The 27,107-nt window shown below is 39.9% G+C and overlaps 1 protein-coding gene and 3 pseudogenes across 9 annotated transcripts; 1 reads left to right on the plus strand and 3 right to left on the minus strand.

Annotated features, from left to right (window-relative positions):
- Nucleotides 1–1,117: 1,117 nt before the first annotated feature.
- On the minus strand, nt 1,118–2,419 carry LOC148692117 (receptor-like protein kinase FERONIA pseudogene; annotated as a pseudogene).
- Nucleotides 2,420–4,287: 1,868 nt separating this feature from the next.
- On the minus strand, nt 4,288–5,730 carry LOC137744162 (receptor-like protein kinase ANXUR2 pseudogene; annotated as a pseudogene).
- A 356-nt stretch (nt 5,731–6,086) lies between these two features.
- Nucleotides 6,087–15,902, minus strand: LOC148692118 (uncharacterized; annotated as a pseudogene).
- A 2,147-nt stretch (nt 15,903–18,049) lies between these two features.
- Nucleotides 18,050–26,049, plus strand: LOC137746287 (vacuolar protein sorting-associated protein 54, chloroplastic). Of its 9 annotated transcripts, none has more exons than XR_015954095.1 (20): nt 18,075–19,007; nt 19,563–19,625; nt 19,743–19,822; nt 20,098–20,221; nt 20,771–20,848; nt 20,996–21,149; nt 21,329–21,417; nt 22,098–22,354; nt 22,592–22,763; nt 22,887–22,970; nt 23,066–23,481; nt 23,699–23,852; nt 24,153–24,234; nt 24,357–24,436; nt 24,625–24,786; nt 24,911–24,978; nt 25,161–25,241; nt 25,329–25,578; nt 25,682–25,744; nt 25,917–26,049. XR_015954095.1 is itself a non-coding variant. In XM_088681169.1 (18 exons), the coding sequence occupies exons 1-18, from the start codon at nt 18,204–18,206 to the stop codon at nt 25,462–25,464; spliced, it is 3,081 nt and encodes a 1,026-aa protein (XP_088537295.1). In that variant the 5' UTR covers nt 18,057–18,203; the 3' UTR covers nt 25,465–25,884. The 9 variants fall into 9 exon arrangements, 2 of the variants coding, with proteins under 2 accessions (XP_088537295.1, XP_068342464.2); XR_015954096.1 differs by having other exon boundaries at nt 20,774–20,848; XR_011069800.2 differs by lacking the exon at nt 25,917–26,049 and having other exon boundaries at nt 18,050–19,007; nt 20,774–20,848; nt 25,682–25,884.
- The last annotated feature ends 1,058 nt before the right edge of the window (nt 26,050–27,107 follow it).

A 27,107-nucleotide genomic window follows, 5' to 3' on the forward strand; every position in this document is an offset into this window, starting at 1 on the left:
GATGGTCAGAGTCCGACCAAAATATTCATTCACAGTTTCTCCTGTCTTCATGTGAAGCATCTCGAACTCCTTTCGAAATGCCTGCAGCTGTGCTCGTTTAACTCGAGCAGTCCCTTGATACTTCTGTTTCAACGAATCCCAAATCTCCTTAGCCGTATCTTTATTCAAGATTGTTTCCAAGACAGCTCGATCAATTGCTTGAAACAAATAATTCTTGGCCTTCAAATCCTTCAACTTTTGATCTTCGAGCACTTTCCGTTGTCCCTCCACAAGTGAAGCTCCTTCTGCTGCTGCAGGGATTCCATACTCCACAAGACTCCAATATTCCTTTGAACGTAGGAAATTTTCCATAAGCATTGCCCAGTGGTCATAGTGCCCATCCAGTTTTGGAATAGATGCCTGCACGAAACCACTTCCTTCTCCTGCCATATTCTCGTACCTTCTGCACTCAAAAGATTGCTATCTCTCAAGCTTTTGATCAGGAGCCCCATGTGGGGGCTCTGATACCAAATGTTAAACCCAAGTGTTTGTCGAATGAGAACTTTGTAAGCTGGGAGGAAATTCACTTAACATTAATCAAAGAAATAAACAGGCTATATAAGCCTTACAAACGGAGGAGAAGATAACCATGCAACCCACGTTAAACATTAACCTAAACGTGGTAAAAGACTAAGTCAAAATGAAAACAACTTCTACTGATCCCTAAAAGCTAGGGCTTATTCAGTCATGCAGTTAAAACTGCTTACATCAACAACCCTAAGTTTACGTAGTGGATAGAGCCACTACGTCCACCAACCTAATAATCTAACAGAGGATGTCATTGGGTCTTTTACCACCACTAGTGCAACACCAATTTCCAATCCGCTAAAAAGGAACGCTTGTTTTTTCAACCGAGCTTCAAACCTAAATGAAATTGAGTCTGAGATTGAGGCCATCAAAGCTAGAATCTCTGACCTTTAATTTGCATAGAGGGGAATTAAACCAAAGAATCGGTAGTGTTCCTCGGATAGATATAACCAAAGTTTAATTCTTTCAAGAGTAATATTATTGCATATCACAATATTTCTTCTAAGTTATTACTTCCCTGTTAGGATCAACTCTAGCAATACCATCAGCATAACATGCCGGATCACTAAATAAATCCCACGGCCACTCCCGCAAATACATATGGGGTAAATTTTCGTTGATCTCAGAAAATGATATATCTTGGTAGGAATAGTCCTCCATGTCATGGGCAGGAGGAGGAGCAAGAGAACTGCTTGCAGTTGTCCCCAACTCATTGAGCTGCTTGACGGCGTCAGCCCTCTCCTGCAACTCCAGTGCGCCCTCAAGTTCCACCTGCACTTCACCCATCGTGGGCCGTTCAGCTCCTGTAGGGCGCACACATCTCTCGGCGATGTTCATAAATTTTCTCAAACAATCTGGAGCTACTTTTCCCACCAGAAATGGATCAATCATAGCAGGGAAAGTCTCACCCCTTTCCACACATTCAGGTATCTCTCTTGAACCAGATTTGGCACACAACACTTCAAATAACACCATTCCAAATGAAAAGACATCAGATTTTTCGGTAAGTTGCCCGGACAATGCATACTCTGGATCAAGATACCCGAATGTACCAGACACCCGCGAGTTTAATTTGATTAATGCATTTGATAAGGCAGGAGGACCCATCTTGGACAAGCCGAAGTCAGAAAGCTTGGGCACCAAGTTTTGGTCCAATAGAACGTTGGAGCATTTCACGTCTCGATGGATGACCGCATGCTTAACCCCTGCGTGGAGGTAGTGTATTACGCTCGCCACCCCAATACAAATTTTCAGCCTTTGCTTCCAAGTCAAGGGAAAGGGATGTTTATTTTTAATATTGGAAGGATCAAAGAGGTAATCAGAGAGTTCACCGTTGGGCATGTAGTCGTACACAATCATACACTCTCCATTTTCTTGGCAGAATCCGATGAGAGAGATGAGGTTGGGGTGGCGCAGCTGGCACAGTAGCTGTACGTCCGCCCTGAACTCACGCATTCCTTGTTCTGAACCTCTGGAAATGCGCTTGATTGCAACGTCTTTCCTGTCCTCATCCCCATCGACCTTAATACGCCCTTTGTATACTGGGCCAAAGCCAATGCCGCCAACGTATAAGCTCTCGTCGAAACATTGAGTTGCTGCACTGATCTCGGCATATGTAAAACGACGGCATAGTTCTTCTGGAAACGCCCAATCTTTTTGTTTCTTCTTCCGAAGAGAGAAGAAATGCGAGACAGACTGCCCCATCACACATCGAAGCATGGACTCACAAAGTGATCCTCCTCATCCTATAATATATAGATATTTGAGGAGAGGATCCAAAATCATTAACCAGCTGCTGCATGGAAAGTTTCTTCTTCGAATATTTGCTGCAAATGGCTGGCAGTTTGGTGCCCTATCATTCCCAGATGAACTTGCTTCCAAACAAATGGGTTTATAAAATAAAGCGTCGTGCAGATGTTTCCATAGAACGTCATACGGCAAGGTTAGTAGCCAATGGCTTCAACACTGAGACTTTTAGCCCAGTTGTCAAACATAGTACTATTCGGATGGTTCTCAGTCTTGCCCTTGTCTGTGTTAGACCGAGTCAATCTTATCCCAAACTAAGCTCCGCAACAAACTCTTCATAGGATAAGATTGCTAGGTCAGGTTTCAGTTTTGAATAATTCAAAGATAAGCTGTTGTGATTTTTGTATTTTTGAATTCAAAGTTCTCCATGTAAATAGGGTATTCAAAACCCTACTTGTAATCTGAAAGTATTGTATAAATAGACTGCGACCCATCATTATATGGGAGAGCAACTAAAGCTGAAAACCCTAGTGCTCTAAGTTTACAGTCTGGTGGTCTAAGTGGAGCACTCTTGTTTGATGGTCTAAGTAGAGCATCATGGTCTGGCGGTCTAAGTAGAGTACAACCTTGGAGTTGTCAAATACAATTTCAATTTTTTTTTCTTTTTTATGAGGAGGTATTTATGGAAAACTGACCAACCTCAAATTTCAAAATGAAATTGTAATTCAAGAAGAAAAGTTATTCTAATAAAAAAATAATGGCTTATTCATTTCAATTCAACCCTTTATTCTGGGGGATACAAAAATAGGAACCAGGATCCTCGTCGGATCCATTCCCTAAGGTACCGTTTGGTACGTGGGACGGGACGGAACAGAGTAGGACAAGGCGTTCCGTCCCACGTTTGGTGCGCCTAAAACGGGTGGAACGAGCTGTTCCACGGGACGAGTTTTGGATGAATTTTCGTTCCACCTCACCCCCCTGGAACGACTCGTTCCACATCCGTGGAACACCCGTCTCCTTCTTCTTCCTCCTTGTTTCCATCCGAGGGCATCTTTGCTCTCGCTCTGTTCCGTTCCGTCCTATCCCGTCTCGTCCCGTCCCATCCTGTTCCGTCCCGTCCCGTCCTGTCCCGTCCCGTCTGCATACCAAACGATACCTAAGGATCCTAAGGATTACGCAATTGTGTTCGTTCACCGTATATCGTGCAATTATAAATCATTTAAAATTTAAAATTTAAAATTCAAATATAAATAGTACATAATGAAAACTGATCGCACGATATACAATAAACGGACACGATTGCATGATCCCTAGGATCCCTAGAGAATGGATCCGGCGAGGATCCTGGTTCCAAAAATAGTGGTCCCAATCCAACTGCCGAGTTCTCATTTGGTCAGTTTTCTCAGAGGATTAGAATAACTTTTCTTCTGGCGGTCTAAGTAGATCACAATAACTTTTAATTAGAGTACAATCTCGGCAGCCTCAAATTTCAATGAAACTGACCAACCTTCAAGTTGGATTGGAACGCAAGCAATGCAGACAGACCACAGCAAATGGCTTTGTCAAAGCAGATAGACAGCGCTGAATATTGAATTCGAGCTCGAAATTTAGACATTCAACCTACCCAACGACTGGTAGAAAGCTAAAAAGCCACCCCCATATTTCAATGAGGATATTAATTAAATTAATCAATGCTGATTAAGTGAAATGCTAATCAATTATACAAGAAATACAAGACAAACTAGACTTGTACCGAAAAATCAACACTATTTTAATCAAGATCAGCTGACCCGGTAAACAAAACAAAAAGGAGTAATATCCATTGGTGCACGTAGCCTGCTGTCTTTGTCCAAACCGGCAAACATGATCTATGGTGGCATCTCCAATTTCCCGTGGCAACTCTAACGGTAAATAGTTACATGCCTGCCATGACGAGTTACGTAATGAGAGATGAAGAATGATAGAGTGCGCGAGTCGTGAAAAAGCAAGATGGTAAAAAGTAAAAACGAAAAAAAAAATATGATCAAAAGGGGGCCAGAATTATTTTCAGCCACCGTCTATATATGTTGTTGGTTTAGCTTACTGATAGCAATTAGTGAAGAAATAGAATAATTTGGTCCCCGTAGCGATCTTGTAATTTGATCCAATTTTTCTGAAGTACTAGTTTGTTTACTGGCCGGAATATTCGAATTCAGAGCCACTGTCATCGGAAAGTACTGAAACATCAATACTATTTGAATCAAGATCAGCAGATCCGTTTGGGCTGCCTCTCAGAAACGAGAAAGCATCATTAATTTCGGAAACTGATATCCCTTGATAATCGTAGGCACAGTCAGCAGGACCACCAAGAGAAGTGCTAGTTGTACTCAACTCCTTTTCGGCATCTGCTCTCTCCTGCAGCTCCACAGCACGCTCAAGTTCCACCTCCACTTCACCCATCGTTGGCCGTAGGGCTCCCGTAGGGCGGACACATCTTTGGATGATGTCCAAATATTTTATCAAACAATCCGGAGCTATTGTTCCCATGAGAGATGGATCCAGAATATCAGCTGGGAGAGTCATACGTATTCCTGGTATCTCTTTCGAATGTTTGGCAGACAATATTTCGAATAACACCACTCCGAATGAGAAGACATCAGATTTCTCTGTAAACTGGCCGGACAAAGCATACTCTGGATCAACATACCCGAATGTACCTAACACCGCATAATTGGAGTTCAATCTGATTAATGCATTTGACAAAGTAGGAGGACCCATCTTGGACAACCCGAAGTCAGAAAGCTTGGGCACCAAGTTTTGGTCCAATAGAACGTTGGAGCATTTCACATCTCGATGGATGACAGCATGCTTAACCCCTGTGTGGAGGTAGTGTATTGAACGCGCCACCCCAATACAAATTTTCAGCCTTTGCTTCCAAGTCAAGGGATGGGGATCTTTCTGTTTAAAACTGGAAGTATCGAAGATGTAATCAAAGAGGGAACCGTTGGGCATGTAGTCGTATACAATCATACACTCTCCATTTTCTTGGCAGAATCCGATGAGAGAGATGAGGTTGGGATGGCGGAGCTGGCATAGTAGCTGTACCTCCGCCCTGAACTCACGCACTCCCTGTTTTGAATCTCTGGAAAAGCGCTTGATTGCAACGACGTCTTTCCTGTCCTCAGCCCCATAGACCTTAATACGCCCTTTGTATACTGAGCCAAAGCCACCACTACCAATACATAAGGTTTGGTCGAAACATTGAGTTGCTGCACTGATCTCGGCATACGTAAAACGACGGCATAGTTCTTCTGGAAACGCCCAATCTTTTTGTTTCTTCTTCCGAAGAGAGAAGAAATGCGAGACAGACTGCCCCATCACACATCGAAACATGGACTCACAAAGTGATCCTCCTCATCGTATAATATATAGATATTTGAGGAGAGGATCCAAAATCATTAACCAGCTGCTGCATGGAAAGTTTCTTCTTCGAATATTTGCTGCAAATGGCCGGCAGTGTCAAGACTCAAAGCCTTCCAGAAGATCAAGACTTTTAACTTAGTAGAACTTAAATCAAGTCAGCTGATCTATTAACCATACGACTTTTCCGATCAATCGAACAAATGCGCGCTGTGTCCACACCCCACGATCAAAGAGAACGTCCCGTGTGTTAATTTTTTCATATCAATGCATGAAAGTTGCCAAATTGGACCATTCCCGTAGTCCAGCTTTATTTATTTTTCCTATTTTTTAAAACTAATGGCCCGTTTGATAACCATTTGAATTTTTTGCTTTCAGGGAAGCGCTGGCGGATAAACTGTGCAAGAAACCCCATCAAGCATCAAAAGTTGATGTCTCTACTAAGAAAACTAAAAGAGGAAAAAATCATTAAGGGACCAACTTTTGGGCGATCAAAGTTTTTAATGCCGTAATGATGCGAAAATTAACTTAACACACAAATTAACCCTCTTTTGACAATTGTAGCATATAAATAAGTAGGGATCGTTCTAAACCGGGGATTAGGAGGGATTGCTAAATCACTTGGAAACTGACTCAAAAACGTAAAACAAAGGTTAAAACACTAAACTAGACTCAAAGAATGCAAAACTAAACAATAAAAACACTAAAACAAACCAAAAGACTCAAAACAGCCCCAAAACACTCAAAACTGCCTTAAAAACACTTTCTGGGCAGTTTTGAGCACTTTCACTAATTTGGACGAATTTGGGTAACAACTTGAATCAAAACACTCAAAAACACAATCTAAAACATATTCTAACTAATTAGACACTCTAAGACACTTGGGGAATTGGTTTTTGACGAAAATCAAACAAACAAAACAAATATGTAAAATAGGCAGATTCTGACGAAATTGGTGGAATTAAATGGATGGTGAGATGGCTAGGAGGTTTTTCTCCACACATGGCATACTTGCATACAAAATAATCTCCAGTTGCTTATTCGATGAATTTATGAACCTCAACACCCCAAGTTAATTAGGTACGCTTAAATTAACTCTCAAATTTCCCTTAGGTCATTGAATTGAATGGAATTAGCGCATTGCAATCAAATTATTCCTTAAAAGTTTTCTATATGAAAGCGCATGATAGAAAGACAATCAAAGATCATTAGGTTCTATGGAAATCATAGGTGTTGACGAGGCATTCGTAACTATGAAAGCGCATGATACTTATGCCAAGAATTCACTTATCATAATTGTGACCAACAATCTTAACTACTCATGAATATAAGTTCCCAACGATTAGGTGAAGTTCCCTCATACCCTAGCATCATGTTTATGCATGCAAATTAAGCGTGCACTCTCAATTCATATACATAAGCAAGTTTTAATTAAAATAGATAAGTAAATTGAATTCATCATTCATGAAATCACAACTGAAAGTAATCAAATCATCATGCAAATACAACCATGGTTTCGAATTTCCCCCCTAGCCAAATGGGGGATTAGTTCCTCATGCTTGCACAACAAAAAGTATTGAATTTAAACATTGAAATCATAAGAAAGAATACACCTAAATGCTCAGCAATTCCAAGATGGATTCGATGCACAGATTGGCTCCTCTTCCTCCTCCTTGCTGCGGCACAAAGTTTGGGTGATGGAATTGGTGGTTTTGGATGGTGTTTTCTTGTTTGGAGGGATGGAGGATGGTTGATTATGGTGGGGAAGGGTGCGGCAGAGATGTATGGATGTGTAGGGAGGTCTATGGAGGCTTAGAATGGAGAATGGAGGTGCGGCACAAGGGTTTTCTGTCTAGCATCAGGGGTCTCCGAATTTGTGGCTGAAAATATGTTTATATAGTCCTAGGGTTTATTAGATTAGGGTTTACTTAGCAGATTTGGTGAATTAGGGCCCTAGAATTCGGCCATGGGTTGTCAAATCCACCTAGGAAGAGGTTTTTGGCCCACATAGTTTTATAAAACGAATTGTATACCCAAATCCACAAGGATTAGGCCTTGGAAATCAGAATCCCAAAGGGATTGGGCCTAGGAAGGTGCGGCTGATTTAGGGGAGAGGGTTGCTTGGCTTGCAAGGCAAGCCAAAGCCTTCTAGAATGGATTGGGGCGCCACTTTTCTAGGGCTTATAGAAAGAATAGGTTTTGTGGCAGATTTTGGGCCTTCTAGAATAGGATGCTTCTAGAAATAGGTTCTAGAATTATCCATTTAGGTCCCCATGCAATTAGGATTAAGACATGATAAGGTTTGGATAAGATAAGATGAGATAAGGTTTGGATAATGTTTTGGATAATTGGATAATGTTGGATAAGGTTGGATAATGTTTAGATAATGTTTTGGATAAGGTTTCCTCTTTTGAGCTCCTTCCTTATCCACTTTGTCCTTAGCTTAGTTCCTTCCTCTTCTTATCACATATCTAGCCTCTTGAAGTTCAAATTCGTCCATCCATGTTAGCCCATATGCAAGCTATCCCCATAGTGTCCAAAATAGCTCCAAAATGCACCAAAATGCACTTTCTTGATACTTTGACCCATAGGACCTACAAACACACGAAATTGAGTTGTAATACGACATTAACTAAGAAATAATAGCACAAATGCACAAGAATAAGGTAGTTAAGTCGCCTAAATATGCTCCTATCAAATTCCCCCACACTTATCTTTTGCTAGTCCTCGAGCAAAACAAATAAACAAAAGAAACAAAACATATAATCTAAACCTTCCAACGTTCGTCTCAGGGATTTCCAATGAAACATGGCATGTCAAAGATCACCACTCACATAGATTTAAGCAATCCTTACCCTCGAGCATACTTAATCATAGTCACAATTCACTAGCTCGCATTTAATCAATTAAAACAACATTTTGAACGTAGTAACATGCCTTAGAGAATTTCCTCAATTCCTCACCGGATATACTCTCTGTTTTCTCTCAGATTTTCTGACTACACTCCCTACACTAGGCATATGTGAGAAGATTGATGTAAACATGTAGACGAACACTCACATATGTTAGAACAAGAAAAGCATTTTCTGGAATTATTAACATGTATGTATATGATCTAATGAATGGAATGCTACTACCTAGACACGAGAACCAGGGATACCATATGCTCAAACCAATTCTAAACTCCACATATTGATATACATAACAATCAAGATAGAAGTCTAAGGGTTGTAACGGGGCTAAGGTATTGGTTAACAAGGAAAGGTAGAGGAAACAAACATTCTTAAAGCAATATTGAGCAAAGTAATGAATTAGGCACTTAGAATTCCCTTTAGAATGCAGAAGTCAACTTTGAATACCCAAGGGGAAGTCACACAAAACTTAGGGCCATATTCGAACTTTTTGGACCCTTTCTTCAACAATCAACACTTGTGAGTTCTTTCTCACTTCTTTTCTTTATTTTCTTCTTTTCCACGATTTTTTTCTTTCTTTTTCTTTTTTTTTTTTTCTTTTTTTTCTTTCTTTTTCCCGTGCCCCTTTTAAGACTTTGGCACACACACACTCACAAAATCCTTTCCCCCACACTTGTTTTCTGCACAAATGTCACTCAATAGGAATTCCTTCTAAGTTATGCTCCACTATACTTTAAGAACAAAGGTATGGAAAGTCCTATTCTAGGCTAGGTAAGGATGATGTGGTTAACAAGAAAATAGGCTAAATAAGGCTCAAAGGGGTTTAATCCTACAATACAAATGACAATGGTGGATTCGGCTGTTTGGCTATGGTGGTGACTACTACACAACTTCATCTTGTTATTTGTTATGCTAATCAATTTCATGCTTTGAATGAAACGGGTATGAGTTCTAGTATTTGGAACTATAGTGATGAAACGCATTCTAAGTAGCAACCAAGCAAAGAATAATGAGATCATGCAACGACTTTAGAAAACAAGAATGCACAGATTAATAACTCTCCAAATAAAAGTTTAGGCTCAAATCTCTCAGGGATGTAGCGTTTGTTTGAGTTCCTTCCTTCAAGCATGTTACAAAAACTGATTTTATCCTTTGTGATTACATGTGAATTCGTAAACTATAACTACAACCAAGCATAAACCAAAGAGCAAATCACACGTCCATCATTGTTGTAACTCTCTTTAACAGTCATGCATTAAAAACCAAATCCTCATCATTGTGTTGGAAGGTACCCTAAGACACAAACAAACACACAAAAACAACTCTTTTTGGCTTTTTCAAAACACTTTTTTCAAATTTTTTTCAAATTTTCGGATTTTTACTTCAACACACACCAAAACAGCTTAAAATGCACTAAAAACACTTAAAAACAGTGAGAAACAACATTAGAAGTGATAGGTGATAGAATCCCACGAATTTTGCATAAAAACACTTGTTTACCCCCCCACACTTAAATCAAACATTGTCCTCAATGTTTCACACAAAGACTCACATAAAAGCAAACAAATAATAAGCAACTAAGCATGAGAAAATAAACAGCAAGGAGAAGGGTTTAGAAACGCAAATCTGGGTTTGGAATGGAAGTTCCATCTTTTCCTTGTCGAATACATGGGTTGCCTCCCAAGAAGCGCTTGCTTTAACGTCTTCCAGCCGGACGAATACGCCATGCTAAGCTTCACTAGTAGTACCCACGGCATGGAGGGGTACATCATCCACCACATGCTCCTCGAAGTTCTCGTAGTAGGTCTTTAATCGATGGCCATTCACCTTGAACTCTTGTCCTGTTTTCAAGCTTTGAACTTGGACTGCACCATAAGGAAAGACATTAGTAATAACAAATGGGCCAACCCACTTAGAACGCAACTTACCAGGAAACAAGCGAAGGCGGGAATTAAAGAGTAGCACTTTCTGCCCAATGGAGAATGATTTGCCTCGAATCATCTTATCATGAAAAGCCTTTGTCTTTTCCTTGTAAATTCGAGCGTTGTCATACGCCTCGTTCCTAATCTCTTCTAATTCATTCAATTGGAGCTTCCTGTGAAGTCCAGCCGCATCAATGTCCATGTTGAATGTCTTGATGGCCCAATGCGCCTTATGCTCCAATTCCACGGGAAGATGGCATGGTTTGCCATAAATGAGCCGAAATGGGGACATGCCCAGGGGGGTCTTGTAAGCCGTGCGATATGCCCACAACGCATCCTCCAATCGTACACTCCAATCCTTCCTTGTAGGGCCCACGGTTTTTTCTAGAATCTGCTTAATCTCCCTATTTGAAACCTCGGCTTGCCCATTGGTCTGAGGATGATAAGGTGTTGAAACCTTATGCGTGACGTTGTACTTCTTGAGCAAAGCCTCAATGGTTCGATTGCAAAAGTGAGATCCTCCATCACTTATGATCACTCGTGGCATTCCAAACCTTGCAAATAGGTTAGTTCTAATGAAATCTGCAACCGCTCGAGAATCATTAGTTCGGGTGGCTTTTGCTTCCACCCATTTCGACACATAATCCACAGCAAGTAAGATATACAAGAAACCATGTGAGGAAGGAAAAGGACCCATAAAATCAATACCCCAAACATCAAAAATTTCAACCGGGAGAATAACATTTTGCGGCATTTGATCCTTTGCACTAATGTTGCCCATTCTTTGGCAACGATCACAAGACATACAAAAGTTTCTAGCATCCTTAAATAAAGTTGGCCAATAGAATCCACATTCTAAAACCTTAAGGGCTGTGCGTTGTGTCCCAAAGTGTCCCCCACATGCATAAGTGTGACAAAATGTTAAAATAGAAGTGAATTCCATGTCATGCACACACTTACGTATAATCTGATCCGAGCAATATTTCCACAAGTATGGATCATCCCAAACATAAAACCTAGCGTCTTTTTTCAATTTATCACGTTGGTTTCTATTTAAAGTGTTAGGAACTTGTTTAGTCACCAAATAATTTACCAAATCCGCATACCAAGGCTCACTTACCTTAATGGATAACAATTGCTCGTCGGGGAATGTTTCTACAATAGGGTACGGCTCCTCCTCATGTATCATGCGGCTTAGGTGGTCAGCCACCACATTTTCACTTCCCTTTTTGTCCTTGATTTCGATGTCAAACTCTTGAAGAAGTAACATCCATCGAATTAGCCGTGGTTTGGCTTCCTTCTTCGTGAACAAGTACTTTAAAGCTGCATGATCAGTGAAAATAATAACCTTAGTACCAAGTAAATATGATCGAAATTTATCTAAAGCAAAGACAATGGCAAGAAGTTCTTTTTCAGTAGTTGAATAGTTCAATTGAGCGTCATTCAATGTCCGAGATGCGTAGTAGATAACATGCGGCTTCTTGTCCTTCCTTTGGCCTAAAACAGCCCCTAACGCATAGTCAGATGCATCACACATTAGCTCGAACGGAAGACTCCAATCTGGTGGCACAATGATGGGTGCCGTGGTTAGCATGTCCTTGAGGAGTTGGAAAGCTGCCGTGCATTCCTTGGTGAAGTCGAAAGGTGCATCTTTTTGTAGGAGGCGGCATAAAGGTTGGGAGATCTTCGAGAAATCCTTGATGAACCTCCTATAAAAACCTGCATGTCCAAGGAACGAACGAACCTCTCTAACCGAAGTAGGAGAGGGTAAGTGACGCACAAGATCTATTTTTGACTTATCTACCTCAATACCTTTTTCAGAAATAATATGACCTAAAACTATGCCTTGTTTAACCATGAAATGACATTTCTCCCAATTTAACACAAGGTTAGTTTCAATGCATCGTTTTAAAATCAAACTAAGGTTATTCAAACAACCATCAAATGAATCACCAAAAACGTTGAAATCATCCATAAAAACTTCAATAATTTTCTCAACATAATCTGAAAATATGCTCATCATGCATCTTTGAAATGTGGCAGGTGCATTACATAAACCAAATGGCATACGACGATAAGCAAATGTACCAAACGGGCATGTGAAAGTGTTTTTTTCTTGATCTTCTGGAGCTATCACAATTTGATTATAACCTGAATACCCATCAAGAAAACAATAAAACGCATAACCCGCTAACCTTTCAAGCATTTGATCAATGAATGGCAAGGGAAAATGATCTTTCCTTGTCGTGGCATTGAGCTTCCTATAGTCAATACAAACCCTCCAACCTGTTTGGATTCGCGTAGGAACAAGCTCATTTTCGGCATTTGTCACCACAGTTACTCCGGATTTCTTTGGAACACATTGCACCGGAGACACCCACCGACTGTCTGAAATTGGATAGATCACTCCACAATCCAAGAGCTTGATTATCTCCTTCTTCACAACTTCCATCATTGGAGGGTTGAGTCGGCGTTGAGCCTCTCGAGATGCTTTGGACCCCTCCTCCAAAAGTATACGATGCATGCACGTGGTCGGGCTTATTCCCTTGATGTCGGCCAACGTCCAACCAATCGCAGTTTTGTACTCCTTTAACACCTTCACTAACTTACCTTCTTCTTGTGCCGTGAGTGAGGAGGATATGATGACGGGCAAGGTCTCTTGGTCTCCCAAGAAAACATACTTCAAATGGCTTGGCAATGGTTTAAGTTCAAGGGAAGGTGGCTGCACAACTGAAGGAATGGGCTTATTAGTCGAAATTGGAATTGAAATTAGGTCCGAAGACTTACCAGATTGTAGTGGCAATGACTCAAGGGCAGCCACTATCTCGACCATGTCAACATTAGGGGGCACGGCATGGTGCTCACCATGCATGCCGTGGGTATGCAATTGCCCTCCTTCCTTGTCTTTGAGTTCCATTCCTTTTGTAATGACCAATTCAAGTGCATCTTCGTTCAATTGTTCAAAATGGTCATGCGCCAACGAATCAATTACATCAATAGCAAAACATGAATGATCATCAAGAAGGTACTTAATAGATTCAGAAAGATTGAAATTAATAACTTCCCCATCAAATTCCATTGTCAAAGTCCCATTAAACACATCAATCTTCGTGCGGGCTGTTTTCATAAATGGGCGGCCAAGAAGAATTGGCAATGACGGGGCATGGTTTGATTCTTCCATTTCCAACACGTAGAAATCCGCCGGAAAGATTAGATGATTAACCTGCACTAAAACATCTTCCAAAACACCTTTTGGATAGGCATTAGATCTATCGGCCAATTGAATAATCACACCATCATTTTTTAACTCACCTAGGTTCATAGATGCATAAATGGAGTAAGGCATAACATTAATAGATGCACCTAAGTCTAGCATAGCATGTTCAAACCGATTATTGCCAATAACACAAGGAATTGTAAAACTACCCGGATCTTTGCATTTAGGGGGCAATTTACGTTGCAAGATGGCTGAGACATTCTCACTTACCTTTACAACCTCTTTGTTTGAAATTCTCTTCCTAGTAGTACAAAGTTCTTTTAAAAACTTAGCATACCTCGGAACTTGCTTAATTGCATCCAAAAGTGGTATATTGACTTGTACTTTTCGAAACGTCTCTAAAATGTCCTTTTCAGCCTCCTCCTTCTTTGTTTGCATGAATCTACGAGGAAATGGTACATTTGGAGGAATAACATTAGAAATAACCGAATTTGGAACATCCTTACCCTTAGAAGCCGAGTGGTGTACTTTGGGTGGCTGCGGCATGGTGTCTCCCACCCTTGCCGTGGCTTGCTCATGCTCCCCCTCTTCAAATTGCAACTTTTCGTCCTCCATTAGGGCTGAATTAGAGGGTTGTGAAGCCGTTCCAACTTGTTTTCCACTTCGCAACATGATTGCTTTCGCAGATTCGAATCCTCCTTTCGGGTTGACAACGGTTGAACTAGGCAACTTACCTTGCTCTCTAAATTGGCCCATGAACTCCGCAATCTGCCCTACTTGCTTTTCTAATTCATCAACCTTTTTGTCCCTATTTTGCATTCCCTGCGCCATAGAAGTTAGTAATTGAAAAATTTGATCATTATCTATGGACGAACCTGATTTGGGTTGTGTAGGTTGTGATTGGGGTGGTGTGGGTGCATATGGCCTTTGGTAGAACCCCGGAGGTTGCTGCCTAAATGTGCTTTGTTGTTGGGGTTGTTGTGGCTCCCTCCATTTGAAATTTGGATGATCTCTTCAACCGGGATTGTATGTGTTAGAGAAAGGATCACTCCTTGGTTGGTTTTGGTTCCCATAACCCACGGCATTGAGGGATTCCCACCCTCCATTCTCAATCAATTGAGGGCACTTGTCCGTGAGATGTCCATTCATGGAGCACACGCCACAAACAGCCACGTTTTGTACCTTTGGGATTTCAACCACCTGCGAAAGAAGAGAAGTAAGATTAGCCATTTGATTTTGAAGTTCGGAAATAGCACTTACCTCGTTGACTTGTTGCTGCCGTGGCATGTCTCTTTGGCCAACTCCTTCGTATTGTTGAGCATTCAAAGCTCGGTTGGCAATGAGAGTCTTGGCGGCCATAGGTGTTTTGTCCACTAAAGCTCCACCCGCTGAGGCGTCTAGCATTTGACGTTCAATTGGTAGAAGCCCTTCGTAGAAATATTGGAGAAGAAGCTCCTCCTTCATCTGGTGCTGTGGACATGAAGCAACAAGGGTTTTAAAACGTTCATAATAAGTTGGAAATGATTCACCTTGATCTTGCTGAATGCCACTAATTCTTTTACGTAAAAGAATGACTCGAGAAGTTGGGAAAAACTTCTCCAAAAACGCCCTTTTCATACTCTCCCACGATGTGACAGTTCCGGGAGCTAGTTCATACAACCAATCTTTAGCCTTTTCCAAGAGAGAAAAGGGAAAAGCCTTCATCTTCAAGATGCTCCCATCAACATTCACCGGGGTCATACTTGAGCAAACAACCTCGAACTCCTTCAAGTGTTTGTTAGGATCTTCCATGGACAACCCATGGAACTTAGGAATATGGTGCAATAAACTGGACTTGAGTTCGAACTCGTCAGTCTTGTCGGGGGCTGCCCTTGGATATTGAATGCATAGAGGCATGGCATTAACCAATCCCGAAGCGGAAAGCTCCTTGATTGTTCGGTTGTCGGCTGCCATAACTTGTTCTTCCTCAACAACCCTTGCTGTGGCCTCCTCCTCCACTTGTATTTCGTCCTCCCCAAGGTCTGGTGCAGGTGGAGGTGGTTGAGGCTCTTGTTGATTCTTCTTTCTTCTCAAGGCTCGCTCAAAATCGTCGTCAAAGTCTAAGATATGCGCATGAACCGGTTGAGAACTCCGAGTCATAAACTAGTGCCTAAAACAAGGAAACAAATAGGTCAGAAACTAAAATAAATAACAAACTAATAACACACGAAAATAACTAAATAGAAATAACAAGGGATTAGCAAAGTTGCTAATCCCCGGCAACGGCGCCAAAATTTGATGCGAAAATTAACTTAACACACAAATTAACCCTCTTTTGACAATTGTAGCATATAAATAAGTAGGGATCGTTCTAAACCGGGGATTAGGAGGGATTGCTAAATCACTTGGAAACTGACTCAAAAACGTAAAACAAAGGTTAAAACACTAAACTAGACTCAAAGAATGCAAAACTAAACAATAAAAACACTAAAACAAACCAAAAGACTCAAAACAGCCCCAAAACACTCAAAACTGCCTTAAAAACACTTTCTGGGCAGTTTTGAGCACTTTCACTAATTTGGACGAATTTGGGTAACAACTTGAATCAAAACACTCAAAGTCAGTGTGCCTGCTGCCCGGCCGCCCCTTTACACCAACTTCGAATCTCCTTTATATTAGAATAGAATATAGTATAATGTTAGAGAACGAAAGCCCCTGTACTTGCAGTTGCCTCAAACTCAACTCATTCATACGTCTCCAATCATCAAATAATCTCATGCTAATGAAACTGTCATCGAATCATGATCGAGAGACCCAAAACCAAGTTTCGTGGAAACTCACCACAGGTTATGTGGTTCCATGTTCAACCCAACGACTTGTAGGGATAACGCCGAGAAAGTTTACACCCCACTTCCCAAAACCAAAGGACTTTCAAGTTTAATCGCATTCGCAAGAGAGATAAGTTTAAGGGAAATCACTATCCTTGATACATAAACGTTGTTTTGTGCTGTAAAAGGTAAGTACATAGCATGGCAGAGTTTGAAATATCTCTTGTTGTCGAAATGCTTGCGGCCTGCTCGTCAAAAAAGCCAGTTTGTTACACCACGTACGGTCCATTGTGCCTTGCAATTGAAGTTGGGTAAGAATGGCACTGTTCATAGAAAGAACACTTCAATAATTATGTTATTCAAATTTCGTATTGTTTCGTAGATAAAGAGAAGAGTTTATCTTTCGATCTCTTTATATCTATTGTCAAGTGCACGATCAAAAATGGAAACAGCGTGGCCTAAGAGTATTAGCACGTGAAATTTCAAGATAGGTGTAGCAGAAACCGACTCTAAAGAATAAGTTTTTGGGTGGTCCTCGAGCAGTAAGTGTCGAGGTAAATGGAACAGTGGGACAATACGAGCAGACACTCAAAGCTTAAACTCACATGTTTTCCAGCTGTCAAGTGGCCACAAGAGAATGAACCTTGTTAATTTTTCTGTTATGTTATTTTTCCGCTCAGTTTTTCGTTACAATTATGGTGAGGATGTTCTAGTTTCTCGTTACGATTACGGTGAGAATGTTTCTTTGACAGTAAATTGGGCGTAAGCATTGTCAAATTCCACTTAAAACATTATGCAAGGCTGAGACTTAAATTCAAGGAATGAGATTTATGAGTTTTGTTTACCTTCAGCTTCCTCCGAGGGCCTTAGAGTAGACCAAGTTCTTGGGTTAGCAGTTAAAAATTCGGTTTCGTTAGAAGGCAAGGGTGACAAGTCTAGATTGATAGTTTCTTGTGTTCCTCCTTGGATTGATTTAACCCAGTTTCCTTTCTTTCAAGAGTGTTACTTCATCGTAAACATATCTCGTGTAAAATACTCATCTTCGAAATCTGGAGTTCACATACCGCACTTAGTCATATTAGTTAGAGCAACGTCTTCATTGCTCGACATCCAAGTTTGAATCTCTTCCCCTCAATTTTTTTTTCTTTTGAACAAACGATATTATCTACATTAAGGAGAGGAGGTAAGCTTAGCCTCACAATGGGTTAGCAAAGATGTGGTTCAAATTCATCTTTGACAAGAATCGAACCTCTTACTTACAAGTGAAGAAGAATACCACTAGATCGTAATATTAAGTGACAAAATAATAGAGCAAAAGAAAAAAAAAAAGGGCTTGGTCTTGGTTTAGGCCCATAACCCATATTAATTGCATAAAAACTTTTGGGGTTCAAATTGAAAACCAGCTTTCGCACCAATTTCCGCCAAACCGGGTCGGCCCGCATCTGCAATTTAATTAATTAAATTACCATTTTATTCCCCACTCCTCCTATTTCCAGATCCCATATGTGAGAGAGCATATGATCTGATCACCTGCAAAAACACCAAATCCCAGATCCACCACCACCACGCGCATTCCCCTCCTTCGTCGTAGGGTTTATCCCACTCGCGCCGAGTCGACTCACCCGACTCGCTCATGAACCGGAACCACTATTACAAGAGCAGCAGCAATGCCTCCAACAAAGAGATGGTAATCATGGACGCCCGACCCGGAAAGTTGAACAGCCGATCCAATTCCATATCCGACCCGAACACCAGCCAGAGCCTCGCCTCCATCCTCAACAACCCCAATGCCTCCGACGCCTCCTCCTGGGTCGGCTGGTGGTCATCCTCCGCCTCCGTCGCCCCGCCCGAATTCGCTCCTCTCGTGCCGAAATCGGCCTCGGACTCCGTGACCCGATCCGATTTCCAGCCTTACCTCGCCTCCGTCTCCGATCACTACAACCGCTTCGCGGACATCCTCAACCACGTCAAGAAGGAGAAATCCGACGTCGACTCCATCGGCGGCCAAGGCGAAGCCCTCGTCGCGTGCCTACGGGAAGTCCCGGCGCTCTATTTCAAGGAGGACTTCGCCCTGGAGGACGGCGCCACGTTCCGTTCGGCGTGCCCGTTCACGAACGTCGCCGAGAACCTGGTGCTGCAAGAGAAGCTATCGCATTACTTGGACGTGGTGGAGCTTCACTTGGTGAAGGAGATCTCGCTGCGTTCCAACTCCTTCTTTGAGGCCCAGGGGCAGTTGCAGGACTTGAACGTCAAGATCGTCGAGGGATGCAGTCGGATTCGAGAGCTCAAGGAGACAATTTTGCTCTTGGATGTCGATTTGGTCGAGTGCGCAAGGCAGATTCATGATCTGAATGAAACCAGGAGCAATTTGTTGGCTCTGCAGCAGAAATTGAGGCTCATTTTATACGTCAATCAAGCTCTTTCGGCACTTAAACTCGTATGCATTGCGCTTCAATATCTTTCTTTCGGTTTTAATCATTTCGGGTTTGTAGTGTTTTGAATTGTGCATGTATTGATAGTTATTAGCTAGTAGCTATTTGGTCTAGAATTCACTTCATCAAGAATCGCCAATTTGCGATGTTGGATTTGATCTTTTTTTCTTAGTAGTTTGACTTCCTTCGAGAATCAGTAAGTATAAAACTTGATGACCATTTACATTTCTTGCAAATACTAGCAAGACGCAATTTGAAGCACTGATATGTGATTCGTGATGTTTCCGATAGCTCTACTCGGATTCAATGATAGGCTTTGAATTTGTTGCACAATTACTCAAAATTGTAGTTGCAATTATATCCCCAACCTGTTGACGGATTATGGAAATTAAACTCTTGTTGTGCACCTAACTTTCGGATGATTAGTTGCTTGTTTTTCGTCCCTGTCTTTAAGAAATGCTCGTGATTTTCAATTGAGAAGTTGGGTGAAAATGTATATGGTCATTTTTATAAGTAGCAAGTTTCTTAATATAAGTTGATTTACTTTTTCTGTCATACAGCTTGTTGCCTCTGCAGATTGTGCTGGAGCCTTGGATGTCACAGATGATTTACAGCATTTGCTGGTATGTTTTTATTTATGTTTTGTTTGATCTGCTCCCAAAAACTAGTGTACTAAAACAAGGAACCGTGTACTGGACTACAATTTCTGTCTAACTTATTGATGTCAATGTGTTTAATAGGATGGGGATGAGCTTACTGGTCTACATTGCTTTCATCACCTCCGGGATCGTGTAGCAGCTTCAATTGAATCAATAAATAGGTGTGATTTCCTGTTGTAGTGGCACTATTATTAAGCAAATGAGTGACACCATTTGAGTTGCTTATGATTTTTTAAATATATGCTGGTCAATATTATTGGGATGGGCGTTGGCAGCTTTTAATTTCTTTCTTCTGAGAATCTGAAATAGAGATGCCTTTCTTCATCCTGCTTGGCTTATATTGACCAGAATATTGGAATAAACATTTTCTGTCTTTCAAATGGAATAAAATTATACGAGGCATGTTTATAGTAACTTATTAAATTTATTCTTGTAGCATTCTTTCTGCAGAGTTTGTGCATGCTTCAATACATGATGCTGGAGATACAGATGTTATAATTATATCCAGAGTGAAAGCAAGGGCATCTAGTCTCATGAATGGAGAAGGAGAAGATGGTGAAGTAAGCTCAAGTCTTTTTCTTAAATTGCATAATATTTCAAGTCTATTCTCTCCCGTGAGGAGCTGCTCTCCACTGATTGAAAAAAGTAGATAATTAAGTTTAATAGCCATTGCATTTCTTTTACTTCCGAATCAGCGGAAATGCTTACAGATAAATACACTATTGTAGGAAGTAACTATTTCTTTGCAGAAATTATGTGGCACCATATTTTTTCGATAGTATGCTTTGAAATCTGATTTTACAACAACAGTATTTGAAGGTGGTGCAAAAACCAGTGCCCTGCCATAAGCCATGTTGCAAGTTTTGCGGAACCTGCCTGAAATCGTTTAATTTAATTTTGACCATTGACTTCAGCTATAAAGACTTTGTAGGATCTTTGATTGACTTAACTGTTTTTATACACCCAGTGCCTTGTCCAAACTTCATGGTTTCTTCTTTGTATATGTTATATGCTGTAACTGCTTTTTTCAGTTGATATCCTTTATCGTGATTTTCAGAAGTCTGGGCATGATTCTATATGTGAACTGGTCACTGTTATTTTTGTATCAGCAGATTAAGTTGGATGATGAAGAAACCTCCAATTTTCAAGATCGTCTTCTTCCTGTCATCATTGGATTGCTTAGAACAGTGAGTAGTTATCGTTTTGTCAAGCTAACATGTTTTCAACCATTTTTTTTTTTTTTTTATTTCGTTGGGATGGAATTTATTTATTTCTGTGATCAATGAGTACCTTTAGTGATCTTTTAAGTAAAGTTGGTATCCTTTTACTTTCAGGCCAAGCTCCCTTCTGTGTTGAGGTTATATCGTGACCAACTTACAGCTGACATGAAGACTGCTATTAAAAATGCGGTTGCAGAGCTGCTTCCCATTCTTGTTTCGCGACCACTGGAGTCAGATTTTACACCTGGAGAGCGAGTTGATGCAGATGGTGAGAAATTTGTGACATTGTTTGTCATCTATGCCTATGAAGAATTACACGTAATATAGAAGCAAAATAGATTGTATAATTCTCAATTTTTATGTTTACATTCTGTCTTGTTCTTTTCTTTTTGTGCTGTGTTTTTTACACACAAATTTGTCTTTGATCTTTTAAACATGGTTTTTTAGGTTTTGGCGCATCACTTGCGAGCAAGTTGAGGAGCCTGTCATCTGAGAGCTTTGTTCAACTTTTAAGTGCTATTTTTCTAATTGTAAGGGTATGTGTTCTAGACTATTCTTGTTTTGTTTCCTAGGCATTGTATTGCTGAAAAATAAGATGCTCTATAATTGCTTTGTTGAATTCCCAGTATACTCACTGTTTATTTTCTTCAAGTTTAGTGTATATATTAAATTTGATATTTCTAATGGTTGACATTTATTGGGCTTAGCTTGAGGATAGATTTGGCTTGGGGTTGTCTGTGATGCATAGTCAATTATATATCTTGTTTCTTGCAAGTTGTGACTACTTCACTAATATGAACCAACTAATATCGCTTGTCATAATTTTCAATCACTTGATAGCCGGTTGAACCAATTACAGATATTCTCTAACCCTAATACGTGGAAAGAAATCATAGATGGGTTTCCTCCTTCATTTTGGTCAATTCTGTTGCTTTAATATTTGAGTCTATCAGTCAAATTCATTTGGGAGCATTGGGGTAAGGGACGAACAGTTTTAAGGGCAGCAATTCTTATAAAAGAACAGGTACTGGTCACATAAACTCACCATACATACATGTTCTGTTTTTAGATTGCTCGATAAGTTATTATCAGATGGCATATCTGCTGTATTTCATTCATTTTTTCGTGTGAGCTTCATCTAAGTTCTTGTCAATTTTCTTTAAGCATCAACCACTATTTGAGTGTGATGTCATATGATTTATTTTAGTGAATGCAGGCACATCTAGTGCGGGCTGCTGAAGTGAAGAAGGCCATTGAATGGATTATGTGCAACCTTGATGGTCACTATGCAGCCGATTCAGTTGCTGCAGCGATTGCAGTTGGTGCTGCGGCAGCAGAAACAGCTCAAGAGAGTGATGGTCAAGGTGGCTTGCTTATGCCATATTCACCCCATAGGGTTGCTACAAAGGCACTTTCAATTCAAGGGAAGGCTAATGATGCAGCAAGTCCTTCAAACATCTCTAAGAATTTTAGGTGGGCTCTTGTCTCTTGATTATGTTACTCTGATGTCCAAAATTTTCACCTTTGCTGAAACCTTATGCATCTTTGAATTTTAAATTTTGTTTTGTGTTCATCTTGCCATGTAAAATAAATTTTACCCTTAGGAAGGTCTAAAATTCTTTGGTTAATTTTAGGGGTTTAGTTTTGATATGTCCAAATATTGGAGTGCTTCCAAATGTATGCAGTCTGAAACAATGTGATTCTAAACAGAGCTGATGTGTTACGAGAAAACACAGAAGCTGTTGTTGCAGCATGTGATGCTGCTCATGGAAGATGGGCAAAGCTACTCGGTGTTCGTGCTCTTCTTCATCCAAAGTTGAGATTGCAGGAGTTTTTGAGCATATATAACATCACCCAAGACTTTATAACAGCTACAGAGAAGGTATGCGTATTTAATTCTTTTATCTGTCCCCTTTCTTTTGTTGTCCTTTCTTTGATCCTTTAGTTTTATGATCAACCATGTTATGTCTCTGGTGCCATTTTGTGCCACTGCCAACCTAAACAGATAGGGGGAAGGCCAGGATTTAGCATCAGGGGAACAATACAGTCACAGGCCAAAGCCTTCATGGATTTTCAGCATGAATCTCGAGTTAGTTTCCGATAGTATATGCTTATACTTTACTTTCTGCTTATCTTGTTTGTTGCTATGAACTAATTGTTTTTTTTATTTTTTGGTTGTTGTAGATGGCAAAAATTAAGGCAGTTCTTGACCAAGAAACTTGGGTGGAAGTGGATGTTCCTAATGAATTTCAGATCATTGTCACTTCACTATTTAGTTCTGAATCATTGGTTTCCGAGAACCTGGATGCTGTCCAAGATAATACAGAAACAAGTTACAATGAGGTGGCCACAATCAGTAATAGTTCACATGCAGCGGAAACGGGATCATCAGTTGCTGAACAGCAATCTAAAGGGTCGGAGTCTAGTGAAACATCTGCGGATGTTACTGCAAGGGAGACACCAAATTCTGATGGAACTGAGAAAAATAAGGCTGATGTTGCTAATTCTATTGCTCAAAATAACCATAGCAATAAGGAGCGAGGAAAATCAACCTCTCAAAGCCTTTTCTACAAAGGTGTTGGTTTTCACATGGTAAACTGGTCAGTTGCCTTGTTTTTCATATTTCTTTTTGTCTATCTTTTTGTTTCCGCCATTTATTTTTATTTTTTTTTACACCAATCCTGATTTGCAATTTGGAGTTTTGGTTTGTACTCTTCTTTCCTCCATCAAGGAACTTACTATTAATTTTTTTATAAGAATTTTTCGGTATAAGCCTTTAGTTACATTTTCTCCTTGTCCTTGGTTTTTTTCCTCCAGTGGCTTGATATTGATGAAGATGTTGTCAGAGTACATTGATATGAACAACTTTTTTCCAACACTGTCCTCAGAAGTTGTTCATCGTATTGTAGAAATTTTAAAATTTTTCAATACAAGAACGTGTCAACTTGTTCTTGGTGCTGGTGCCATGCAGGTACTAATTTCTCTCTATGATAGATGATATTGTTGCAAATATTTAGGAATTTTCACTCAGAAACCCCAAAAGGGTTATGCAACTGAGGTGATCAAATAGCTACTATTCTTCAATGTACATGTATCAAAAACGTGTTACACGGATTTTATATGCAACTTTCTTTCTTGAGCCCAGAAATGCTTTAAGTGATTGTTCAAAACGCTGTTTGAAGTTTGTGGTCACTTTATCGTGTTATATCTACTGACTATGCTCCCCGGGGCCATTCTTGCGGTTTTTGATAGATCACATGTGATAATGCAGGTATCTGGTTTAAAGTCTATTACTTCTAAACACTTGGCCTTGGCAAGTCAAGTCATCAGTTTTACGTATGCTATTATTCCTGGTAGGTGATTACAACTTTATTTTGAAAAATTGTTATCATTGCTGTGAATGTATATATGTATGTATTTGTAGAATTCTACTTTGATCATCGAGTAATGACTTTATTCATTCCATTTCTGCAAGAAATCAGGCAAATTCTTTTTCAAAAAGTGCCAGTGACAAGAAAGGCATTGCTGCTACCAGAAATTGATCGAGTAGCTCAGGTTTGTCTTCTACTTTTATTTTAATTATATATGTAATTTACATGTTTGTCAAGTTTGTTAACCTTTCAGAATGCACCTGTAATCTCGAATTCTAAAATCAGATTCTTTGAGCCCATATTTACTTTAGCCAAGTTTTTTGCACGTATTCCAGAAACCATTCTGATGTTTCTTCATTCAATTTAAAACAGGATTATAAGGTTCACAGAGATGAAATACACACCAAGCTAGTTCAGATCATGAGAGAAAGGTTATTGGTTCATCTACGCGGGTTGCCCCAAATTGTAGAGAGCTGGACTAGACCTGAAGAGGCTGATCCACAGCCCAGCCAGTTTGCTCGATCCCTTACCAAGGTATTCTTATTATTATTTTAATTTTAATAGAAACAAGCGGTTATTATATCTGTTTATCTAACACCCCTCCGGAAATTTCTTTATCTTAATTGATCTTTATGGGCCTCACCCAACTGATTTGCAGGAAGTCGGATACTTACAACGTGTTTTAACTCGAACTTTACATGAGGTCGATGTCCAAGCGATTTTCAGGTAAGGCTCATATCACATGGAATTTACTTTTGCTTGGAAACTTGGTCAAAGACTCAAAGGGTCTTGTTTCCCACCCCGCACCTGCACACCCCACCACCACCCCCCCCCCCCCCCAATTTAGTCGATGTGCTTTGGTTGATGAGAGGGGCAGTTAATGATTACTGTGGTTTCGTAATTTTTAGGCAAGTAATTTTGGTCTTCCATTCACAAATATCAGAAGCATTTTCACGGTTAGAGATCAGCACACCACAAGCCAAGGACAGGTACTACCATTTCAGTTTCCCCCCCTTGTGTGCATACAAATTGTTAGAACTCCTTAATGAAACACAACTTTTCACTTTGTCTACCAGGCTGCGCCGGGATGTCAAACACATTCTTGGCTGCATTCGATCTCTGCCTTCGGATAAAATGAGCGAATCTAGTATTCCAAACTGGGGTCAGCTAGATGAATTTTTGGTGCAGAGATTTGGCGAGGAAGCCAGTTAAATGTTGTTGTAAAGTAGCGAATCACTTGCTTCGTTGGAGATGGCTAATCAAATTTTGGGGATGTCAGAACCGATTTCGGTGGCCAATTCATTTCCCTTGTACAATTTTATTGAGGTAACCTGAGTGTAAGCTTGACGGCCCTCTCTCCCTCCCTCGCTAAGCACACACTCACCGTCTATGTTTTTCTTTTAGCTTACCGGGCGTCTTTATTTTTCAGGTTTTACATTTTTTTCTGAGATGTATAAAGTCAAGTGTACTCAGATCCAAATATTTCAAGAAGGTTGTTGAAATTGAAACCAGAATGTTTTTTTCTGTAGCAGTCACACTTGAATTACCATTTGTATTTACTAGGACGACTCAAATCAATGTTTTGCTCCCCTGATTGTAATTTTGAGTTAAAAGATGACGACAATTGATTTTTTTCTTCTCTTTTTTTTTTTTTTTTTGCTTAGTGAAGGGACAACGAGCAGTATCGCTTTTGAATTCTCGACTTCCGTCGCCGGAATCGCATCTAACTGTATCAATAGTTGAGTCATTTGCCTGAATGCCTTTCTTAAGAAATGGTAAACAAGAGCTTATTTTTCATGTACCATTTGTATTTACCAGCTGAAGCTTGTCATTCTTCGTGTTGGGCTTTTTATGTTTGGGCTGTTATTGGGCTTCCTAGTTTTTACTATCTTTGGGCTTTACTGAAAATTATTTTTGAACCCAATATAAAAATGTTGGATCATGCCCCCCAAAAAGAGTCGATGGGTTTTTTGAAGCTCCCTCCTTTAATTTTTAAATTAATTTTGAAAGGCTTACGGAAAGGGGCATAGAAATAAAGTTTTGACTTATGGCAAATATTTATTCTATTTTCTATAAAGCCGTTGTCATGATATTGATCCCGCTTCTGCGACTACGGCATTTGCGTAGCTCTGAATACGTGCATTTGGAGCTCGCCGCTCAATGTCCTGGTCGATGGTTACATTAACTATTAAAAAATTATTGAAATTGATTTTGGTTTTTATCTTAGTCGTTGTCAATGAAACTCACGCATTAAAGTTAAATTAAAGATGTTTGACTTCAATTTTGTTTGCGGTAAAAAAGTCAGTTAGAATGAAAGAGTCGAATGAGCTATCTGTCACGTGTCATACATGACATCACTTTTAACAAAAACCTTAGATGTTCTCTTAGTCCTAGTTAACTTATTTGTAGCGGTGTATTCAATTGAGATTTTGATGAATTTTAATTCTTTTAATGAATCTATGGGTATTCAATCAAGATTTTAAGTGATTATCTGAAATTCAATGTGTATTCAATCAGAATTTTACGATAGTTTATTAATATCATTAAAAATCTGGGTGTATTCAATTAGAATTTTAAAGAAATTTATAACATTTCAGGTATATTTAATTAGACCCTAAACCCTTTATAACATTCTAGATGTATTCAATTAGAATTTGAATTTAAAGAATTTGGAAAAGTTGAAGAATTAAAGGGAATTAGAGAGATTTTGTAGTGTATTTTAAGTATTCACAAGTCTCACATCTCTTCATGAGATTTCAAGAGAATTGAATCAAAATTTTAGATGAAATCTCTACAAATCAATTAAATTCTATAAAAATTTATGAATTTATAAATTCATTAAAATATCTCTAAAT

The sequence above is a fragment of the Pyrus communis genome, chromosome 12, assembly GCF_041283825.1.
Source record: "Pyrus communis isolate YQ-2024b chromosome 12, ASM4128382v1, whole genome shotgun sequence".
NCBI classification, from domain to species: Eukaryota; Viridiplantae; Streptophyta; class Magnoliopsida; order Rosales; family Rosaceae; genus Pyrus; species Pyrus communis.

What these genes read in the sequence shown, in the direction of transcription:
- LOC137746287 (XM_068486363.2), top strand. Translation starts at nt 18,204, where the DNA reads ATGAACCGGAACCACTATTACAAGAGCAGCAGCAATGCCTCCAACAAA. An exon ending in GAGAAGGAGAAGATGGTGAA is followed by an intron (nt 20,222 to 20,770) that starts GTAAGCTCAAGT and finishes TTTTTGTATCAG; the next exon opens with CAGATTAAGTTGGATGATGA. An exon ending in CTATTTTTCTAATTGTAAGG is followed by an intron (nt 21,418 to 22,097) that starts GTATGTGTTCTA and finishes TAGTGAATGCAG; the next exon opens with GCACATCTAGTGCGGGCTGC.